Source organism: Gastrolobium bilobum, unplaced genomic scaffold (genome assembly GCF_033153095.1).
Source record: "Gastrolobium bilobum isolate Gb01-03AN ecotype WA unplaced genomic scaffold, APGP_CSIRO_Gbil_v1 utg14995, whole genome shotgun sequence".
Taxonomy (NCBI): domain Eukaryota; kingdom Viridiplantae; phylum Streptophyta; class Magnoliopsida; order Fabales; family Fabaceae; genus Gastrolobium; species Gastrolobium bilobum.
Genome location: NW_026897755.1, coordinates 314,054 through 333,528, shown reverse-complemented (window position 1 = coordinate 333,528; position 19,475 = coordinate 314,054). Strand labels below are relative to the sequence as shown.

Genomic DNA, 19,475 nt, shown 5'->3' with positions numbered 1-19,475 from the left:
GGCGATCGAATGGTGATTGGTGACTGAATGAGCCACTTTGGCAATTCGGTAAACTCTTTATCGTAGGCGATCGAATGAAGACTGGTGACCGAATGTACATCTTGCATACAACGAGTTAAGAGAGTAGAAACTAATGCCAAAAGCAAGCTCTATATGAAATCTAAATGTGTATGAAATGTTTAAAATATATATCATAATAATCTCACCAGGTTTAACACCTACTGTCTTCATTGACTCAAATACCATTAAAGCCTCTCTGTCAAATCCATGTCTAGCATAACCAGCTAACATTGTGCTCCAAGAGACGATGTCTTTCTCTTTTATTCCTTCAAATACATCATTAGCTTTCTGCCACACTTAAAATACATTACAAGAAGTGCATTACCCACGAAACACCCAGTCTCATACCTCGTCTTCACCACCTACCCATGGACTTGTTTACCTAACTCCAAAGCACTAATATCAGCTATGTACTCAAAGCAACACTACACGCGTCCTTATTTAAACTTTCTCCATCTCATTTCATTACCACAAACATGTGCAAAACATCTTCACAGTGACCATTACGAGCATAACCAGTAAACATCGCAATGTATGAAATCCCATTTTTTCATGCATTTCATCAAAAAGAATTCTTGCCTCATCCAACATTCCATTATTCAAATATCCAGACGCCATTGTTGTCCATATGATCACTTTAGTTATTTGAGATTTGTCAAACAGTCTTCTAGCTTCTGATATGTTTCCATCTCGGGCATAACATGAAATCATTATGTTCCAGGAAATCAAATCTCAGTCTGATTTTGACTTAAACAATCGACAGGCCTCCTCAATTCTCCCATTCCTAATATATGCTAAAAGTAGCACATTCTAGGAGAAGGATCTTTAGCAGGCATCCTATCAAAATCCTTCCTTACTGAGCATACCCAGTTAACTTGGCAATCCACAAAACAACATCCTTTTAAGGCATTAACTTAAATAATTTGTGGGCATCCCCAAGTCTGCGGTTTCTAACATATTCGATGAGAATTATAGTCCAAGATAACAAGTCCCTTTCAGGTTATTTATCACACAGGTTCTTTGTAATGTCAAATTTTTTGCCTCTTAGATACCCAGATATCATGATGTTGTAAGGAAAAAAGCTTCAACTCCCTTCGGTAAAGTCTTTATCGTTGGTGATCGAATGAAGATTGGCGACTGAATGGACGAATGGGCACCTTTGTCCCTTCGAAAGTTCTTTATCGTTGGCGATCGAATGAAGATTAGCGACAGTATGACACCTTTCACCTTCGGTAAAGTCTTTATCGTAGGTGATCGAATGGAGATTGGCGGTCAAATGAGCACCATTGGCCTTTCGGTAAAGTCTTTATCATTGGCAATCGAATGGAGATTGACGGTTGATTAAGCACCTTTCGCCTTTCAATAAAGTCTTTATCGTACTCGAACGAATAGAGATTAGCGAATGAACGATCGAATGGGCACCTTTGGCATTTCAGGAGTTCTTTACCGTTGGCGATTAAGAATGGGCATTCTCATATGTCTTCTTCACCACCTACCCTTGGACCTGTTTACCAAACTCCAAAGCACTAATATTAGCACATGTGCTCAAAGCACAACTACATGCGTCCCTATTTAAACTTTCTCCATCTCATTTTATCTCTATAAACATGTTCAAAGCATCTTCATAGTGACCGTTATGAGCATAACCAGTAAAAATCGCAATGTATGAAATCGTATCTTTTTAAGGCATTTCCTCAATAAGAATTCTTGCCTCATACAACATTCCATTCTGCAAATATCCAGACGCCATTGTTGTCCTCGTGATCACTTTACATATTGGAGATTTGACAAACTGTCTTCTAGCAATTAACATATTTCCATTTCGGCAATAACATGAAATTATTGTTACAAGAAATCAAATCCCGGTCTGATTTTGACTTAAACAATCGATAACCTCCTTAATTCTCCTATTCATAACATATGCTAAAAGCAGCACATTCCAGGCGAAGGAATCCATACGAAGCATCCTATCAAAAACCTTCACTACTGAGCATGCCCAATTAACTTGGCAGTCCACGAAACAACATCCTTTTAAGACATTAACTCAAATAATTTATAGGCATCCCTAAGTCTGCGGTTCCCAACATATCCGATGAGAATTATAGTCCAGGATAACAAGTCCCTTTCAGGCATTTTATCAAACAGGTCCTTTGCAAGGTCAAATTTTTCGCTCCTCGGATACCCAAATTTCATAATGTTGTAAGACGCGGAGAGGCATGGAATTGAAAACATGAATTTGGCCCTTTGGCCATTTAGTAAAGTCTTTATCGTAGGTGATCGAATACAGATTGGCGACCGAATGAACGAATGGGCACCTTTGGCCCTTCGGGAGTTAGTTATCGTTAGCAATCAAAAGAAGATTGGTGACCGAATGACACCTTTGTCCTTCAGTAAAGTCTTTATCGTAGGCTCTCCAATGGAGATTGTCGGCTAAATGGGAACACCTTAGGCACTTCGGTAAAGTCTTTATCATTAGCAATCGAATGGAGATTAGCGGCCGATTAGGCACCTTTCGCCCTTTAGTAAAGTCTTTATCGTACGTGGTCGAATGGAGATTGGTGAATGAACGATCAAATGAGCACCTTTAGCATTTTGGGAGTTCTTTGTCGTTGGCGATTAAGAATGGACAGTCTCATACGCCATCTTCACCACCTACCCATGGACTTATTTACCAAACTCCAAAGCACTAATATCAGTACGTGTGCTCAAAGCACAACTACATGTGTCCCTATTTACCAAAGGGCCAAAGGTGCTTATTCGGTCTCCAATCTCTATTCGATCGTCAACGCTAAAGACTTTATCAGCTCCGCTCTTCATGGTTTATCGATCTCCAATCTCTATTTACCGGGAGGAGAGTTCCATTTATATCCCATCTAATGTTAGCGGGTGACTTGGTTTTGTTTGGATAAGCTTCTTTGGAGCAACTGGAGGTGATGTTTGACTGCCTCAATAGATTTTGTGCTATGTCTGGCCAAGCTATGAGTATTGACAAAACGGTCATCTATTTCTCAAGAAATACCCTTTTGTCCACTAAGGCTTCCATTGTTCAGGAGAGTGGAGTTAGACAGGCAGAGTCCCTGGGTAAATATCTTGGGGCCACTCTTTACCATGGTCGAGGGAGGAAATCGAATTATGAAGGGATTAACCGAAGGGTCAAGCAGTGTGGAAAACCAACCTTCTATCCTTTGCTGGGAGAACTACCCCAGTTAAATCAGTTATCAACCCTATTCCATCCTATCATATGCAGTACGACACTCTGCCTATTTCAATTTGTAGAAAAATAGAACAACTGCAAAGGTCCTTTATTTAGGGGGATTCAGCTCATAAAAGAAAACCCCAGTTAGTCTAGTGGGATACTTTGTGCACTCCTCAATCAGTTGGTGGCTTAGGTTGCAGGCCCATAACAAAGCTTTCCTCTTCAAAGTTGCGTGGAAAATGCTTAAGAATAAATAGGATTTATGGGTACAAGTGTTACATGGTAAATATGGTTGAAACTTGGACTGGAGGAGGAAAATCATGGCTTCAAGTCATGACTCCAGTTTCTGGAAAAGGGTGTGCTCGATTTAGGAGATTTTTAGTCAATCTTTGCAATGGGATACGGGTGATGGACTCGACATTCTTTTTTGGCAAGATTCTTGGACATGTTTGGAGAGGTCTTTTCACGAATTCACCCATTGTGCCTTGGATGATGAAATGCTTCAATTGAAGAGTGATGAGCTTGTTCAGGACATCACAGGATAGTGGAATTTGGACCTAATTAGTGAGTTTCTTCAATCTGATGTGGTTCAACACATTCGCTCGTTTCTGCCTCCTTCCATCGATAGGGGACCAAATTAGTTAATTTAGAGAAATAATATTGGTGAGAGGAGATTGGTTAGTACTGCTTACAATTATATTATGGGCTTTGACAACATAGCTCCTGACCCAGTTTGGAAAAGGATATAGAATTGGGTCGGCCCACATAGAATGCGCAATTTCATCTGGTTGGTGCTTCCGTGTTGTATTCTGACTAAGGAAACCACATCTAAGTGGGGAGGATCTACTTATTGTCATGTTTGTCTAAATGAAGTGATGATAGTCTTCATGTTTTGAGAGACTACAAGAGGGCAAGACCAATTTAGAAGGCCTGGCTCAGGGGAGGAGACTCTGTGAACTTTTTCTCGACAGACTTACAATAGTACATTAGGAAAAGCTTGTCCGAAGGATGCTGGTCTCATATCTTCATAATATCTATATGGCATTTGTGGATGTGGAGAAATCGGGAGATTCATAACCCCAATTTCAACAGACCCAGTAATCCTTTCTAGTTTTAATCTATATATATAGTGGAGATCCGTGTTGGGATGTTAATCCAATCGAAACCCTCCTCCTGGGATTTTTGATTATGAGGCCTGGTCTCCTCCTCCAACAGGGTGGGGGAAATTAAATGTAGATGGTGTGGTGGATGTTATCTCTAACAGAGCCACTTGCAGTGGCCTGATCAGGAATGAAAATGGTGAGTGGGTGAGAGGTTTTACCTAGAGTATATGGAGATGTAGTCCTGTCGTTGCGGAATGCTAGGCGATTCTGATTTGTCTCCAAGTTGCGTGGGAATGTGGGATAAAATTCCTAATTGTAGATAGCGATTCCTCTCTGGTGATTGAGGACCTCAACCGTAGGAATGGTTCTAGGATAAACTCTCACATGGTTAATAACATCAAGACCTAATGTGCTAAGGATTGGGAAATTCATTTTATCCATGTTAGAAGGGAGAGGAATAGAAGCGTTGATTGGTTAGCGAAATTTCCAGGTGTTTTAGGAGCCAATATGATCATTCATCAAGATCCCCCCCCATGTTTTAGGGTCGCTACTGGCTGCTGATGCTGGTGGCCTAACCCTTAGTTAGTCTTTTTTTTCTTTGGGCTTTGGCCCCTTTTTTATACTGAAATAATAATAATAATAAGTTAAAGGCTTATGCAAAAAAAAATCATATCATATTGTACAACTTTAATCTTACCCATCCTTTTATTTTCAGCCTCTTCTTCATCTTTTCATTCTTCACATAACCAAAGCCAGGGACTTTCTCAAGCTTTTATATTAGGGTTGGTATCCAATATATATATATATATATATATATATATATATATAGAGAGAGAGAGAGAGAGAGAGAGAGAGAGAGAGAGAGAGAGAGAGACATATATCTTACACCAGTGTAAGAGTTAGAAGTCTTACACTCAATCTTGATCATTGATCCACTTGTATCCAATTACTCACATTATTAAAAAATTAGAGCCTTAGATATAAGGGAGATCAATGGTCAAAATTGAGAGTGTAACTTACATTGGTGTAAAATGATCCTGCCTATATATAGAGAGATAGGATCCTTTGACACCGGTGTCAAATTTGAATTTTGACACCTCATCTGATAGCCGTTAGATCAAAAAAGATCAATGGTGTCACATGCTTACAAATCCGAGTCGTTAATCTTTTTTGATCTAACGGCTCTCATATGAGGTGTCAAAATTCAAATTTGACACCGGTGTCAAAGGATCCTACCTTTGTATATATATATATATATATATATATATGAAAAAATGTATATCATTTTAAATGATATAAAATTTTGTCATTTTAGAGAGAGAAAGAGATAAATAATAGGAGAGAAAGTGGAGGAAAAAAGTTTTAAAAATATAAGTCTCACCTCTGTGAGGGTAAAAAGATGTAAGGTGAGTTTACCAAAAAAAAAAAAAAAAAGATGTAACATGTGTCATTTAAAATGACACACTATATATATATATATATATAAATATATATATATATATATATATATATAAACTATTGGAAATATATTTCTAAAGTTACAATATACAATTTTGTCTCATACGAATGGAACCCACCTTTTCTCTTTCTTCATCTTCTCCTCACATGGACCTTATACACTTCTATGTGTGTATAAAAAAAAAAAATTTATTTCCTATAATATAAAAAACATAAATCTTATAAACTATAGGTTTGTATATTCTCCAATAATAGAAAATATCTCCTCTTATGTTACAGACTCGAGCTCTGTGAGTCCCACCACTATAAATAAAAAGAAAAAAGAAAAAAGAAAAAAAGAAGGCAAACATGTCTATATACCTGCAAGAAGAATAATGTCTCTCCGGGAGAAACATATTCCCCATAGACTATATGATCCTTTGAATAACAATAATTGATTCTTGAACAAATTAGGCTAGTTGCAAATAGTCAAATTGTCACTAACAACTCTATTTTGTCTTCATTTTTTATTTTACCTACATCATAGGCTTTTTATTTTTATTTTTTATACCATTTTCTTTTATTATCAAGAAAATAACTGTTCAAATTATTACATAAACTCAGACGCTTAAGTGACACGTGCAAAGAGGACGGGCACCGAAATAAAGGTGCAAGGGATAGTAAAACAAGTAACCTAAAAAAACGAAGGAATGGCAGAAATAATAGACCAAATACATGAATAAAAAACAATTACCACATTTTCGTGGGTATTCTAAAATGCGTAAAAGTGCTAAAAAAAGAAATTAAACATGGAAGTGGAATACACAAAGCTGGATATACATTCGATGATGCGGAAATACCTGTAGGAATACAGGCACATTTGCCGCAACACAAATATAAAGAAAACATGCGTTTCTAGTATTACATAAGATGCATTACCTATATAACTGTACAATGCGTCTGTCTAGCAAGCTACTTGTTACAAGTGAGCTAGCTAGAACAACAGTGAGAGATAATACGTAAACTTGCAAAACTAGAAACTTGTCCATCTCCACAGCATCTAAGAAGCAACCAACCTATATATGCACATATTCCAAGTCAGAACAGAATATATCAATTATGCATCAGAACCACAAAACATATAACAGCAGTTTGCACATGGAAACCATTAGCTCGGGTGTCGAGGGAAAGAGTTGCAGCAAGCGAAGCCATGATATATAAGTGTGACCAACCAAGACAGACCACCAAGAAGATGGAAACTCCCCCCCCCCCCCCCCCAACAAAAAAAAGGAAGATGATAAGAACTTTGGGATGTCACCCCAAAAGCTAACTTAAAGGATGGGAATGTCCAAGGCCTTATAAACCCCACATTAGTTGCTCATACAACCAATGTGGGACTTCAATTCCCATACCTTGCAAATAAGATCATAAAATTCCACCACAATCCGCAACTCCGGCGCCCATGCGGGCTTTGCGCTAGTCTTTTACTAGCCACGAGCGAACACTGCAATGCCTACGTAACCACCCGCGTAGCTCGATTGCAACTGGGAGACATAGTGGAAGGATCTAATACCATTTGATAAGAATTTTGGGATGCACCACCCCAAAAGCTAGCTCAAAAGATGGGAGTGTCCAAGAACTTATAAATCCCATATTAGTTGTCCATATAACTGATGTGGAACTTCAAGTCCCATACCTTACAAATGGGATCATAACAAGATTAATAAAAAAAATAAAACAAAAAGCTACATTACCAACCTTGAAGGCTTTGGCAATTGTCATCAATCATCCCAGGCACTATCTGCTGCGCCCTCTCCTTTAAAGTTTGAAGGAGTGATCATGAATTTATACTTATCTTCGATGTTAATGGAAGCAGATCCCGATCCCAAGTGCTTGGATAAGGCGATATTTGCCTCTTTTTGTGCAGCTGCCGCTTCTTTCTCCTTCCTTCTAGCAACCTAGAAGCCAATAGCAGAAAGTCAACAGTGAAGCCCAAGGTTAAATATAATGTAAAGAACCTTGGGATACATCACCCCAAAAGCTAGCTCAAAGAGTGAGAGTGCCCAAGACCTTATAAACTCCACATTAGTTGCACATACAACCAATGTGGGACTATATATCTCAACACGCCCCCTCACACGAGAGCCCATTGGGCTTGAAGAGTGGACAATGCAACAGGCCCAGCCTACCTGTGCTAACAAACGCCACAAGAGAAAGTGGGGAGCGGCGAGGCTCTGATACCATGTAAAGAACCTTGGGATACATCACCCCAAAAGCTAGCTCAAAGGGTGAGAGTGTCCAAGACCTTATAAACTCCACATTAGTTGCACATACAACCAATGTGGGACTATATATCTCAACATATAATATCCCGAAATTGAAATAGGATTCGGGAGAAAGTGAATGTCTTAGACACAAAACTCAGACATCTAATTATACTACTAAACTAGTACAGTACAACTACAACTAGCTACTACAAGCCCAGCCCAATAAAACAACTAACACCGTAAGAGTCCTTAAACACTAATTGTCCGTTTAGTATATACGAGACACCAGTAAAATTATATTGAAAACTCATTTATTCATTCTTCACCATCATATTTATTGGTATTCCAACTGGACCACAAGAGTCCTAACTCATTCTAGCAGGACAAATATGGTACCTTTCCAGTTGCAAACGCCGGACTGTTCCCAGATTCAGCATCAGCTATTGCTTTCCTTATATTTGCCACAAGGAACTAAAGAGCAGAATCATATTAATATCAAAGTCAAGAGGAAAAAGCCAAGTTCAAATTTTTCATTAATTTTTTTTTAAGAAAAGGAGGATAGCAAGTACCATGTCACGATCAGTGTAAAAGGAAGTAGATAGGCCGGTTGATCCCGCACGCCCTGTCCTTCCAATTCGGTGTACATAATCTTCCATGGTCTATAATTGAGGCAGCCATAACTGAAGCTTCAGGTATGTATTTCTCAATGAAATTAAATTTGACTGAAAATTACCAGTCTAATGAGATGCCAACATAGCAGTAGCAGAATGACAATTCATTAACTGCGGAAAATCCCCGTCCGTTTTCAGATATTCTTTTTCTTAGTGGATTAAAGACAAAACTCATTCATCAAGTAGTTTCCGCTTGAAGCAGAAATACCTTTGGAAGATCTAGATTGATGACATGCGACACTCCTGTGACATCCAATCCCCGAGATGCGACATCAGTAGCAACCTGCATGATGCAGTATAAACAATTAATATGGTTAGCGGATAAAATTTCAAAAATTTATTTAATATAATTATGCAAAAATTGTGAGGATTTAAAATTTTAATTAGAATTACGTGAAGGAAAAAGGAAAGTACAATATAAATATCAATATATCATAGGTCCATATGTTAAGCACTGTAGCAGACTGATGGGCTGAGATAATTAGTGATGGGCCTGAGATAATTAGTTAGTTAGTTAGGGAGTTGTTCTAGAATATTCTCAAATAATAGGATATAAGGAGGGGAGTGTGGGAGTGTGAGGTATGCATGTATTCAGAATTGGTTAGTGGGGAAATTTGGGGATCTCTGGGAGTTGAGGTCTCTAGGGGTTTATTTTCTGCATTTTATCTTGTAAGGAGCTTGGCTCCATTTATGTTTTCATTATTTCCAGTTTTATAAAAATAGGTTCCATCACAGACATAGGAGGTGGCACGCAGACAACGCAGTGCATGTTACTTTAATGAGTTTACTAAAATTGAAAAAATTAGATTATAAATTGATAAAACCTCAAGGAATTCACACAGAGTGGAAACACAGAAATATACTATGGAAAATCAGCTTTACAGACACCAATATCCAAAATAACGATGGTAATGGCTGAAAACAGCCTTAGAGACACTATGAAAATGCTAACAGAAAAGCCACTACGAAAATGGCAACAAAGGGCTCTAAGAACACCTCTTCCCAACCCACTACCCCAGCCAAATCCATTACAATTCACATACCCACTCCCCATATTATCCCACCTTTTTTCTCATTCTCTAGGAACGTTCTAGAAAAATTCCCTAACTAACTCACTCACTCACTTTCAGGCCCATCAATATTCCCCCTCCAAAACTCACCTTGTCTTCAAGGTGAAGAGAGAGGACAAGTAAGGTGAGAGAACTTCATCCAGGATCCCAATTCTTGTAGCATCTTGACCACATTGGCAGCTTCAATTCCATTTCCTTTCCATGAATCTCACCCCTCAACTTCAACCAGTGGCTGGAAATGAGACCCACAATACCAAGGATGCTCAACCGATGAGTCTCGCCATCCTCCATGCTTTCACTATCACAGAACTACTCTTCCCCTTCCAGCTTCAATTTGTCAGTACCCATCAAGATGATGGGGAAGTGCTGGTTTTGGTAGATTTGGTCTGGTGAAAAATGAGCATTGCTCTGGAAGCGTAAATTTCTGCGCCACCCGAACCTCGACCCTCCCCTTACTCCAGCTACAATAAGGTTTTTCTTGACCAGCCTCACACCTCCATTGTTGGAGGTCACCCCTTCTAGGCGTTGCCCCTCATCAGGTTGGTTTCCAATGTTACTCTGGTCGCTAGCTTTCCGGTTGAAATCGACACCGGAACAGTACTCTGGTGGATGTGACCAGTGAGGAACGGTGGTTCTGGCAGCAATTGGTGATTCTAACGGTTGAAGAATCAAGCCGGAAGGATGCACGGCATAGAGGATCTACCGGAGGGACACACAGCTGATGATAACTTGCCGAAAGGACGCACGGCAAAGTAAAAGAGAACACCCAAGCAGTGGACTTAGGGTTTTAGCAAAAGCGGATGCCCAAAACAAATAGCTCTGGTACTAACTTGAGATTAAAGAATAATTGTATATTGAATAATCGTGTACAAGAGCTCTCTATTTAAAGAGACTAAAAGACCTAATGGACTAAGCCCACAAGATGTTGGATTATTCTATTATATACACTAAACTATTCTAACAGTTACAATCAACTGTCGTCTTGTTTAATCTTCCCGGGCCATATATGTTCGGCCCATTTCACAACTCGGTAACCCTGAAGTCATCGGGCCCATTCTGCATCCCAGTAACCCTGAAGTTGGGCCTCACGTCCTTGCTATTGTTAGCCCGCTTCATAAAGGCCGGGCGGGCTGTCATATCTCCGCTCTGCCCACTTGACAAGTCGACCCAGAATCTAATACCCGGGTATGGTGTCACATCTCCTAGCTGTTTTACTTCGTCGTCTCTTTTATCCTCTTTTTCTTCTGTGACTTCTTTTGTTTCTTTTTTCTTCTGCAAGTTCTTCTCCGTCTCCTTTTTTTTTTGTTCAACATCTACCTCTTCTTCCTATTGATCTCCTTTGTCTTCTTGTGCTTCTTTTTTTTTTTTGGTTCTTCTCCAATTTCTTCTGCATTTTTATTTTTTTTCTTTTCTGAAATGTCTTTGCCATCACCATCCTGTTGCTTCTTGGCTTCCACAGTTAGAGACTCTTGCTTCTCTTTCCATGCATCTATGATTTTTATCATTTTCCGCTGGCCTTCGCCCATGCTCTAAGTTCTCCCCTGGTTTTCACCTTCTCAAGGATTTGGACCATAAGCACTTCTGAAATCGAAGATGCTCTAATACCAAATCGATGAAACCTCAAGAAATTCACACACAAACAGAGTGGAAACACAGAAATATACTATGGAAAATCAGCTTTACAGACACCAATATCCAAAATAACGATGGTAATGGCTGAAAACAGCCTTAGAGAACTATGAAAATGGTAACAGAAAAGACACTACGAAAATGGCAACAGAAAAGACACTACGAAAATGGCAACAGAGGGCTCCAACAACACCTCTTCCCAACACACTACCCCAACCAAATCCATTACAATTCACATACCCACTCCCCATATTATCCCACCTTTTATCTTATTCTCTACGAACATTCTAGAAGAATTCCCTAACTAACTTTCAAGCCTATCATAGATCAACCTATTGGGCTGACTCGCACGATCCATTCCAGCCCACTTTGTTTGGCATCCAACCCCAAACCCATCACTGACCCACGCAAGATTCCTCCTCTCTACCAGTGAAGTCTCCCTCATCATCTCCGTTAAACCGACGATATTCTTTTGCAAAAGCTATGTACAGAAACTATCACAGACCCCATGTAGCCAAATCTGCATGAGCATTTGGTCATTTGCATAGTGCAAAGTGCTAATAATCTTTTCAAACTCCGCTCGAAAAGAAGCCACATCTCCGGTCTACTTCAGATTCATAAGCTCTTGGTAAGGACTCCCAGTGACCTCCAACTGAAAACGCTCCATGACTTCTGCTCTAAATTCTGTCTAAGAAGCATTTGGGTGGTTTCTATCCCAAATCAATTATGAGCTGGGCCTTTCAACACAACCATCACCGCTTCGACCTTATCCCTGTCAGAGATCTGATTGAGTTGGAAATACCGTCTGACCTTCATCATCCATGTATGGACATCATCGCCAAAGAACCTAGGTAGTTCGAGTCTGGGTATAGGTCGCTGCCCACCACGGAAATCAAATTCTGCCCAAGACCCACCCTCAGACTCGGTGGATTTTAGGCTCCTCCAACGCGAGCGGCCGCAATGGTGATGCCTACTCTGACTACGCCTATCCCTGCCAATTTCCTGTTGTAGGAGTTGGAAGATCTCATTCAATCTACGATCATTGCATTGGTGATGCTCCTCCACCAATTCCTCATCCTCTCTTTTATGATCTCAAACCGGTTGTCCGTGTTGCATGTAAGAACCATTCAAAGCACCCCGGATCGAAGTGCTCTGATACCAGTTGATAAGACTGGATCAGATAACAAAGAAATCAAACAATTTTTGGCCCAGAAAAATATCTGGATTTTCTGTATATTGAAGAAACAAAGGTTACAGCAAAGGAAATTTGCATAAAAGTAACTACAACAGAGCAATGCTGTTAACAGAAGGAAAGTTCAAAAGGCAGAAGCTAAATATAAGCAAATTAAAGAGATGTTGATCTCTCCAAGTCCAAGTTCCAATTCCAATTCCAAGCTGCCCCTCCCTCACATGCCCAACGCCCCATATAACCCATCATCCTAACCAACTTAGCCATCTCAGCATCTATATAACAGAATTTGCCCATAACAGAATTACAGATACTCAATTAATTACATGCACTATCATCTAGAATACTCTCATGGCTAAATAATCCCCCGTGACGCCTCCTATGATACACCTTCACATGTGTCTTATCATAAACATAATCATTTAAGCTCAAAATTTTCTTTTCTTTTCCCTGTTTGATACAAGAAGGAATTTCATTTAGCAATCTAAGGGATTAGAACAAGCCAAGGCTGGCTTCAATGTTTTTAGACAAGCCACAGCTGGCTTCACTATATTTCTCAAAACTATTTTCATAACTACCAAATACCAATATCCATTTTGAACGATTAGTTGTGATGGGTGATGACAAAATATTGTTGAGGATAACCACAGATTTGGTAAGGGAATGAAAGCAAAAAGAAGAAAAATGATGTACTGATAAAGTTTGAGTATTGTGCTCTAGCAATGCAGGAGAGATTACCAAAATGCTGGTGGAGCCACTCCGAAAATCTTGCAGGGCAGCCTCTCTTTCACTCTGACTGCGGCCACCATGAAGAGAAACTGCAGATAATCCTTGAGCTACCAATGCTTCAGCAATTTCGTCACACCTTGTCTGCATGCAGCCACATCGAAATATAAATAACGAGAAACATGGAGATATCAATGTTTAAACAAACCGCTCAAATATTATTTTAGGCTAAAATAAAAATAACCCGCCTCAACTTTAACACTATCAAACTACCTGTGGTTTCCGATTTTGGAACTAATCCACTTAAACTCTCAATATCTAGCAAATAACCCATTTCATTCACTAAGTGAAAGAAAGCAAGGAAATTAGGTTAACTAAGTTGAGTTTGGCTAGATACAACAAGAGTGCTACTAAATGTAATTTCTTTTAATTTCATGATCATATGGGATTTTAGAAATTTATCGCATTTTGATGACCCTGCCGAGTGGGATAATGGGGCTAATTGTGGTTGTTGGATGGAAGGGTCAATTGCCTATTTGCCAAAATTTCAGGTGAATTTGCCAGGTTAAAGTTGAAGCAATCTATTTGCCATCTGCCCCATAAAACAAAGCAGAGTTACAAAAATATAGTTCAAGGAATGCATGCAACTAGTTTGGCACACAAATCAAATTAACAAATATCATTACTCTACTAGGAAGAGTTTGGAACCCAAATCCAATAATTCTAAGTTGAGCTTGATTCAATTCTGCAGTGCATTATTACAATATGCAAGAACAGAAAACAAAAAATTGGGTCAGGTCACAGCACAAAATGAGAAAATAAAATTGAAAATGGGCATAATGCCATAATGGAGAGATAATTCGGCATGACTAACCATAAACATTGAAGCATTTAACTTTTGACTTCTTGTATCTAAACATATAAGAAATGTAGATGACATATTGATACATAGAATGTACAAAGAATACAGCATACCTTTCTCTCAACAAACACAATTGTTAATGGAAATGGATGACCACACTTTTCAGCCTGTGATGCCTCCTCTACAAGCAAATCTAGAAGCCGATCAATCTACAAGAACATTATAAGATTTCAGAACAGAAACCAAAAGCAAGACAGATGAAAAGAGAAACAAAAAATAAAAAATTGAAGAGAAGGACCACGCATATTTCAGAAAACGTAGGGTTAAAATGTAAATAAACTAAATAATTTATCCAGTTTCTTTCTCCACTATCCTCATTTTTCCACTCTTACCTCTATAACTTTTCTCAATCTTATGCATTCTCCACTTATTTAATTTTATGCCCACACATGTTTCATGTCATGTACGTAAGAACTTGCATACAACTACAACTCCTCAGAATACCACTCCTTCCAGAAACAGGGAGAATGAAAACAAGAAACCGTAGAGAAATTAAAAACAATCTTTGAAAATTATTGATAGCCAATATTGTAGGAAAGTTGAAACTGGATAATTTTTAATACATCTATTAATGAAAGTATATTTATTTTTGTTAGCTTAGTAAATGTACCTTCTCATCTTCAGAAACCTTCACAAGAGTTTGTGAAACATTAGTTGTTGGGCTACTGACTTTTCCCACCCTCACCTGTACAGGGCTAGCTAAATACTCCTGAAATTGAACAGAAAATTGTTGAGCTTCAAAAAAACTCTTTCAACAACTGAACTTACAAAGAAATATATTGATGACAGGAAAATGCTTAAAAAGGATATTTTGGGACTATCATTTAATTATAAAGAAAATCATGGGGGCAAGATAAAATAAAGAAAGCCAAAAGGAAAAACAATGATATTCAAATTATGGAACACACATCTACAATTCAAATACATTTTATCATCAAGCAGCAAGAATTTTTTATAAAATTATTTCAGTGAAAAGCAAAACCTAAATGCTAGAGTTATTTTGTTACTTGTCTTACCATTAGCACACAGAAAGTCACTTCAATATATCAGAATAACACCATGCATTATTTTAACATAGCTCAAAGGAGAAGATACCAATGTCGAAAAAACATGTGTTGAGAACAAAGGAAACCTGACTTTTGCTAATGCTTCAATCTCCTCAGGCATAGTTGCACTAAACAGCAATGTTTGATGCTTCTCTGGAAGACTTCTCATTACCTGAGGATAATATTAGAAAATGTAAGTTTTTCTTTCGGTAATTTAGATGCACATCTATTAATTCAACACAAGAATGTAATATTGCAACATAAAAGGCTTTTTTATTTCTGATAACCCATTCACAAGAGAGCATATATGCAATAATCAGGTAAAAAAATTCCAAGCATGACCATAATAGTTAGGTCATGAAAATCCAACTCATGTAAGGTACAGACAAATGAAACTGCTAAATTCTTAAATCTGAGAATGAAAATGAAATTTCTATCCAGACAAGAGGAATCATTTTATTGTTGAGTTCGTGCTTTGGAAATTGTAACCTCGTTTTTCTTTCTTATCTAAGGAGACCTTCTCCTGATAAATTCTTAAAGAGGTTGGACTCCCATAGCCAAATCATAATGTTTGACATCATTGGCTTGAGTACCAAATTTAATTATGGCAACAGTTGAAGTGAACAGGAAAAGAGATCCATGGAAACAACTGAATTTGGAAACGTTGTAAAGAAAAGCACAAACACTGTAATGAAGTCACAAACATATATCTTACATTAGGAATGGAATTGTTGTGAAAATAAAGCAAAAGTTCACATACCCAAGAAAAAGTCTAACAACACTAACCTCTCTTATCTGTGGTTCAAAACCCATATCAAGCATTCTATCTGCCTCGTCTAGAACAACAAAAGAAATTCTAGAGAGGGAAGTATTGCCTTGTTGTAAGTGATCAATAAATCTTCCAGGAGTGGCAACCACTATTTCAAGCCCTGCTCTTAGTTCAGACCTCTGTCATAGAGACCAGAAAGAAAACATGCAGAAAATAATGTTACATTCGAGTGGAGCTGAATTAAATTTAAATTAGAAAGTGTTCCCAAACACATAACACATGTATACTAGCTGCATGAAAACACAGCAAAACTAAAAATGAAATCAAAGATTTATAATAGCTTATACATATATGAAGCTCTTTGACCACACTAAACAGAATTTTGTAATGCCAATAAGACAAATCATAATCATCATTTGTCTTTGACCAAACTTTTAACAAAAACAGGCATAAAAAGAGAAGATTATGTAAACATATAATTACCTGCTTTTCAATGTTAGTTCCACCCACAACTATGGCAGTTTTCAATGACTCGAGAGATCTGCTAAAAGCTTTAACCTGCCAAAAGAAAAAAACACAACAAAGATTCTTGACAGAACAACAACAAAAAACGGGTAATTCATAGAAAGGAGATAATAATAGATAAAACGAAATGAATTGATGTAGATCCTAGTTTCAGGCATAATAAGAGAAGATGCTGATTATAAAATTACACAATGGATAATTCAATGATAGCAAGAATCTTGTACCCATGACAAATTTGTTAGGGATCCAAATACCAAATAGGGAAGAAACATAGAGAATAGACAATCTCAGCATAAAAAAAGAGAGAATAAAAAACTTTGAGGCTTTGCATCCAAAAATTAAAAATAAATAATTAAAATCATTGTAGTAAGAATGGCCATAAGGGGAGTATAATTGACTATTTACTTCCACTTTTAAAAAAATTCAAAGGTGAGAAAAAAGTAAAAACATTCATGTCTCAAGCTCCATGTGAATCCAGATATAAGTATCATTTAGAGATAGTCCTAAAATCATTTATGGCTTACAAAGAAAATTATCAACTAGAACTGGAGAAATAAACAATAAAGTCTTCCCCAGATAACCCATGATTCATCCACATAAAACTACATATATCACCTCTTTTTCTATTTGTTGAGCAAGTTCTCTAGTAGGAGCCAAAATTAATGCCATGGGACCGTCATTGCGCCGAATTGGAGGTTGGGCCAAGCAATGCTAAAAATAGGAAGGAAAAAAACATTAAATCACAAAGAAAAGGATGATCTTTGTAATTGGTTTGTTTTTTCACCACACGGAATCTAAGGATATCATTACAGAGTTCAGTAAACATGTAATGTCTAATAAGTTCAGACCTGTATCATAGGAATTGTGAAAGCTGCAGTCTTCCCACTACCCGTTTCAGCACAACCCAATAGATCCCTTCCACTGAGAGCAACTGGCATGGCCTGTGCCTGGATAGAAGTTGGCCTAGTGTATTCATGATAAGCAATATCCTTCATGATACTTGGGTGCAAACACTAGAACAAAGAAGTTCACAATTTCACACACATTTGCCATAATAGCTCTTTTTTTTTTTTTTTTGGGGGGGGGGGGGGGGGGGGTTGTAAAGATAGCACATAATTACATGAAAGAAAAATGAACACGATCAAAAAAATTAAATACCATATCAGTAAATGATTCAATTGGTGCAGGTGCAGCAGGAGAGTCAGATGCAATAGTAACATCAAGATTAAGCCGCAAGCGGACTTCTTCAATCTGGATATAGCAAGCACTAGAATTCAGTAACCAATATTTGCTTGTGGTTATAAAACTAGAGAGAACAGGTAGACATAGCAACATAAGGGTAGAAATGAAGTATGAAGACAAAAGCTAGCTCGCAGAACTTTAAAAAAGACAAAATGACATAATGATAACTCTATTAAATATACCCTAAAAGAGAGACAATTAAGATGACCAAAACAGTAGAGAGAGCGATTGTAAGGACCAACAGAAAAGGAAATAACAAGGTTCGGGATGTTGAAGAAAAATCTATAACAGTCGTTGATAAACCACAAAAGTTGAAGCCCCCTTCATCACAACTTAGTAAAAACTCACTTTGCATCCAAGGTGAAAATAGCAACCTTTCTAGCTCCTTCTTTGACGAAAAGTCACCTCTACCCTTCTCACTCACTTTAAAGCCTGCGGCCGAAATAGCTCACTCCACAACAACACAATACTGTCCTATTCAGCTTCCAGGTAGTTAAAAAGCCACCACTCCTCTGATTTTCTTTGTTGCAAGCACTACATTTACTAATAATTACAATGCTCGTGATCATATCCCAAAATTCCAATTGAACCAAACTTCCATAATAAACTTCCTGAACTGAATTAAAAAAAAAGTCCACCACTTTCATAAAAAAAGCAATGCATCACAGTAACACCAGCGAAACACAAAATTAAAATTAGGGGAAAAAATAATAAAAAATCCCTAAACATATGAAGAGAAACAGACATACATTCCTTCGAAAAATCTCGAAATCAAAACATTCATTCAGTTCAAAGGTTAAAAAACCAAAAACAAAAGAAGCGAAAGAGAACTACGATATGAAATTGAAATGGAAGTTGATAAACAGTGAAAATGGTGATTGGATTGGAACCTGGTCGGGGTTCATGCGGGAAACGCGCTCAGAGGGTTGCCAGTGAGGGATGACGGGGTCGGGGACGGCGAGAATCCGGGACGGCGGAGGAGCGACGGAACTCCGGCGAGAGGCGTTGGAGAGAGACGAAGTGAGAGAGTTGTTGTTGTAGTTGTTGTCATTGGAGTGAGAGTTTGAGGAGGGAAATGCGAGCTTTGTGTGATGGTGGTGGTTGTGATTGTCTAGGGTAGCCACGGTGGTTGAGCTCCCGTTTCTCAGGTGTGGAGGCACATACGACATCGTTTATCCCTTATCTTCCTAACACACACGGAGAGAGAACGAGACAAAGAGGTTTTTCTCACAGTAAGGTGAGTTCGTGATAATGATAACGATGACGAGTATGAAAAAACGGGGATAGCCTAACTCGTAGCTATGGTGCTTTCTCTCTCTTTCTTACTATATGGGCTTACATGATAATATTGAGACCCAATTACATGGCCCATTTTTTAAGTATAATTTTTGTTATTTTTGAAAAATGTTCAATAATTAGATATTTATTTATTGTCTAGCAGGTTATTTTTTTTTTTTTAAATGTGTATCATTTTAAGAATATAAAGTTGTGTCATTTTAAGTAAGAGAAAAAAATAGATAAAAGATGAGAGAGAATGGACAAAAAAATATAAAGACGTGGATCTCACTTCTTTAAGAGAGTAAAATAACACAAGTTATGTCATTTAGAATGACAAACATTTTT

The 19,475-nt window shown here is 38.0% G+C and overlaps 1 protein-coding gene across 5 annotated transcripts; it reads right to left on the bottom strand.

The window, feature by feature from the left end:
- Window positions 1–6,528: 6,528 nt before the first annotated feature.
- LOC133309939 (ATP-dependent RNA helicase DBP2-like) lies at window positions 6,529–19,108 on the bottom strand. Of its 5 annotated transcripts, none has more exons than XM_061510800.1 (15): window positions 18,743–19,108; window positions 17,769–17,861; window positions 17,459–17,623; window positions 17,226–17,321; window positions 16,569–16,643; window positions 16,103–16,264; window positions 15,408–15,488; window positions 14,881–14,979; window positions 14,324–14,419; window positions 13,361–13,492; window positions 8,943–9,017; window positions 8,633–8,722; window positions 8,460–8,534; window positions 7,555–7,754; window positions 6,529–6,872 (listed from the first exon to the last, which is right to left on the bottom strand). In XM_061510800.1, exons 1-14 carry the CDS (start codon window positions 19,019–19,021, stop codon window positions 7,578–7,580), a joined length of 1,695 nt encoding a protein of 564 aa, XP_061366784.1. In that variant the 5' UTR covers window positions 19,022–19,108; the 3' UTR covers window positions 6,529–6,872; window positions 7,555–7,577. The 5 variants fall into 5 exon arrangements, 3 of the variants coding, with proteins under 3 accessions (XP_061366784.1, XP_061366785.1, XP_061366786.1); XM_061510801.1 differs by lacking the exon at window positions 6,529–6,872 and adding an exon at window positions 7,119–7,340; XR_009751380.1 differs by lacking the exons at window positions 6,529–6,872; window positions 7,555–7,754 and adding an exon at window positions 8,797–8,845 and having other exon boundaries at window positions 8,488–8,534.
- Window positions 19,109–19,475: the final 367 nt, after the last annotated feature.

Bases quoted from the DNA above. Each gene is read 5' to 3' on its own strand.
- LOC133309939 (XM_061510800.1), bottom strand. From the start codon at position 19,021: ATGTCGTATGTGCCTCCACACCTGAGAAACGGGAGCTCAACCACCGTG. The intron at 13,493-14,323 runs GTATGCTGTATT...GGCTGCATGCAG, and splicing joins TTGTGTTTGTTGAGAGAAAG to ACAAGGTGTGACGAAATTGC. The intron at 8,535-8,632 runs GTACTTGCTATC...TCTGCTCTTTAG, and splicing joins TTTACACTGATCGTGACATG to TTCCTTGTGGCAAATATAAG.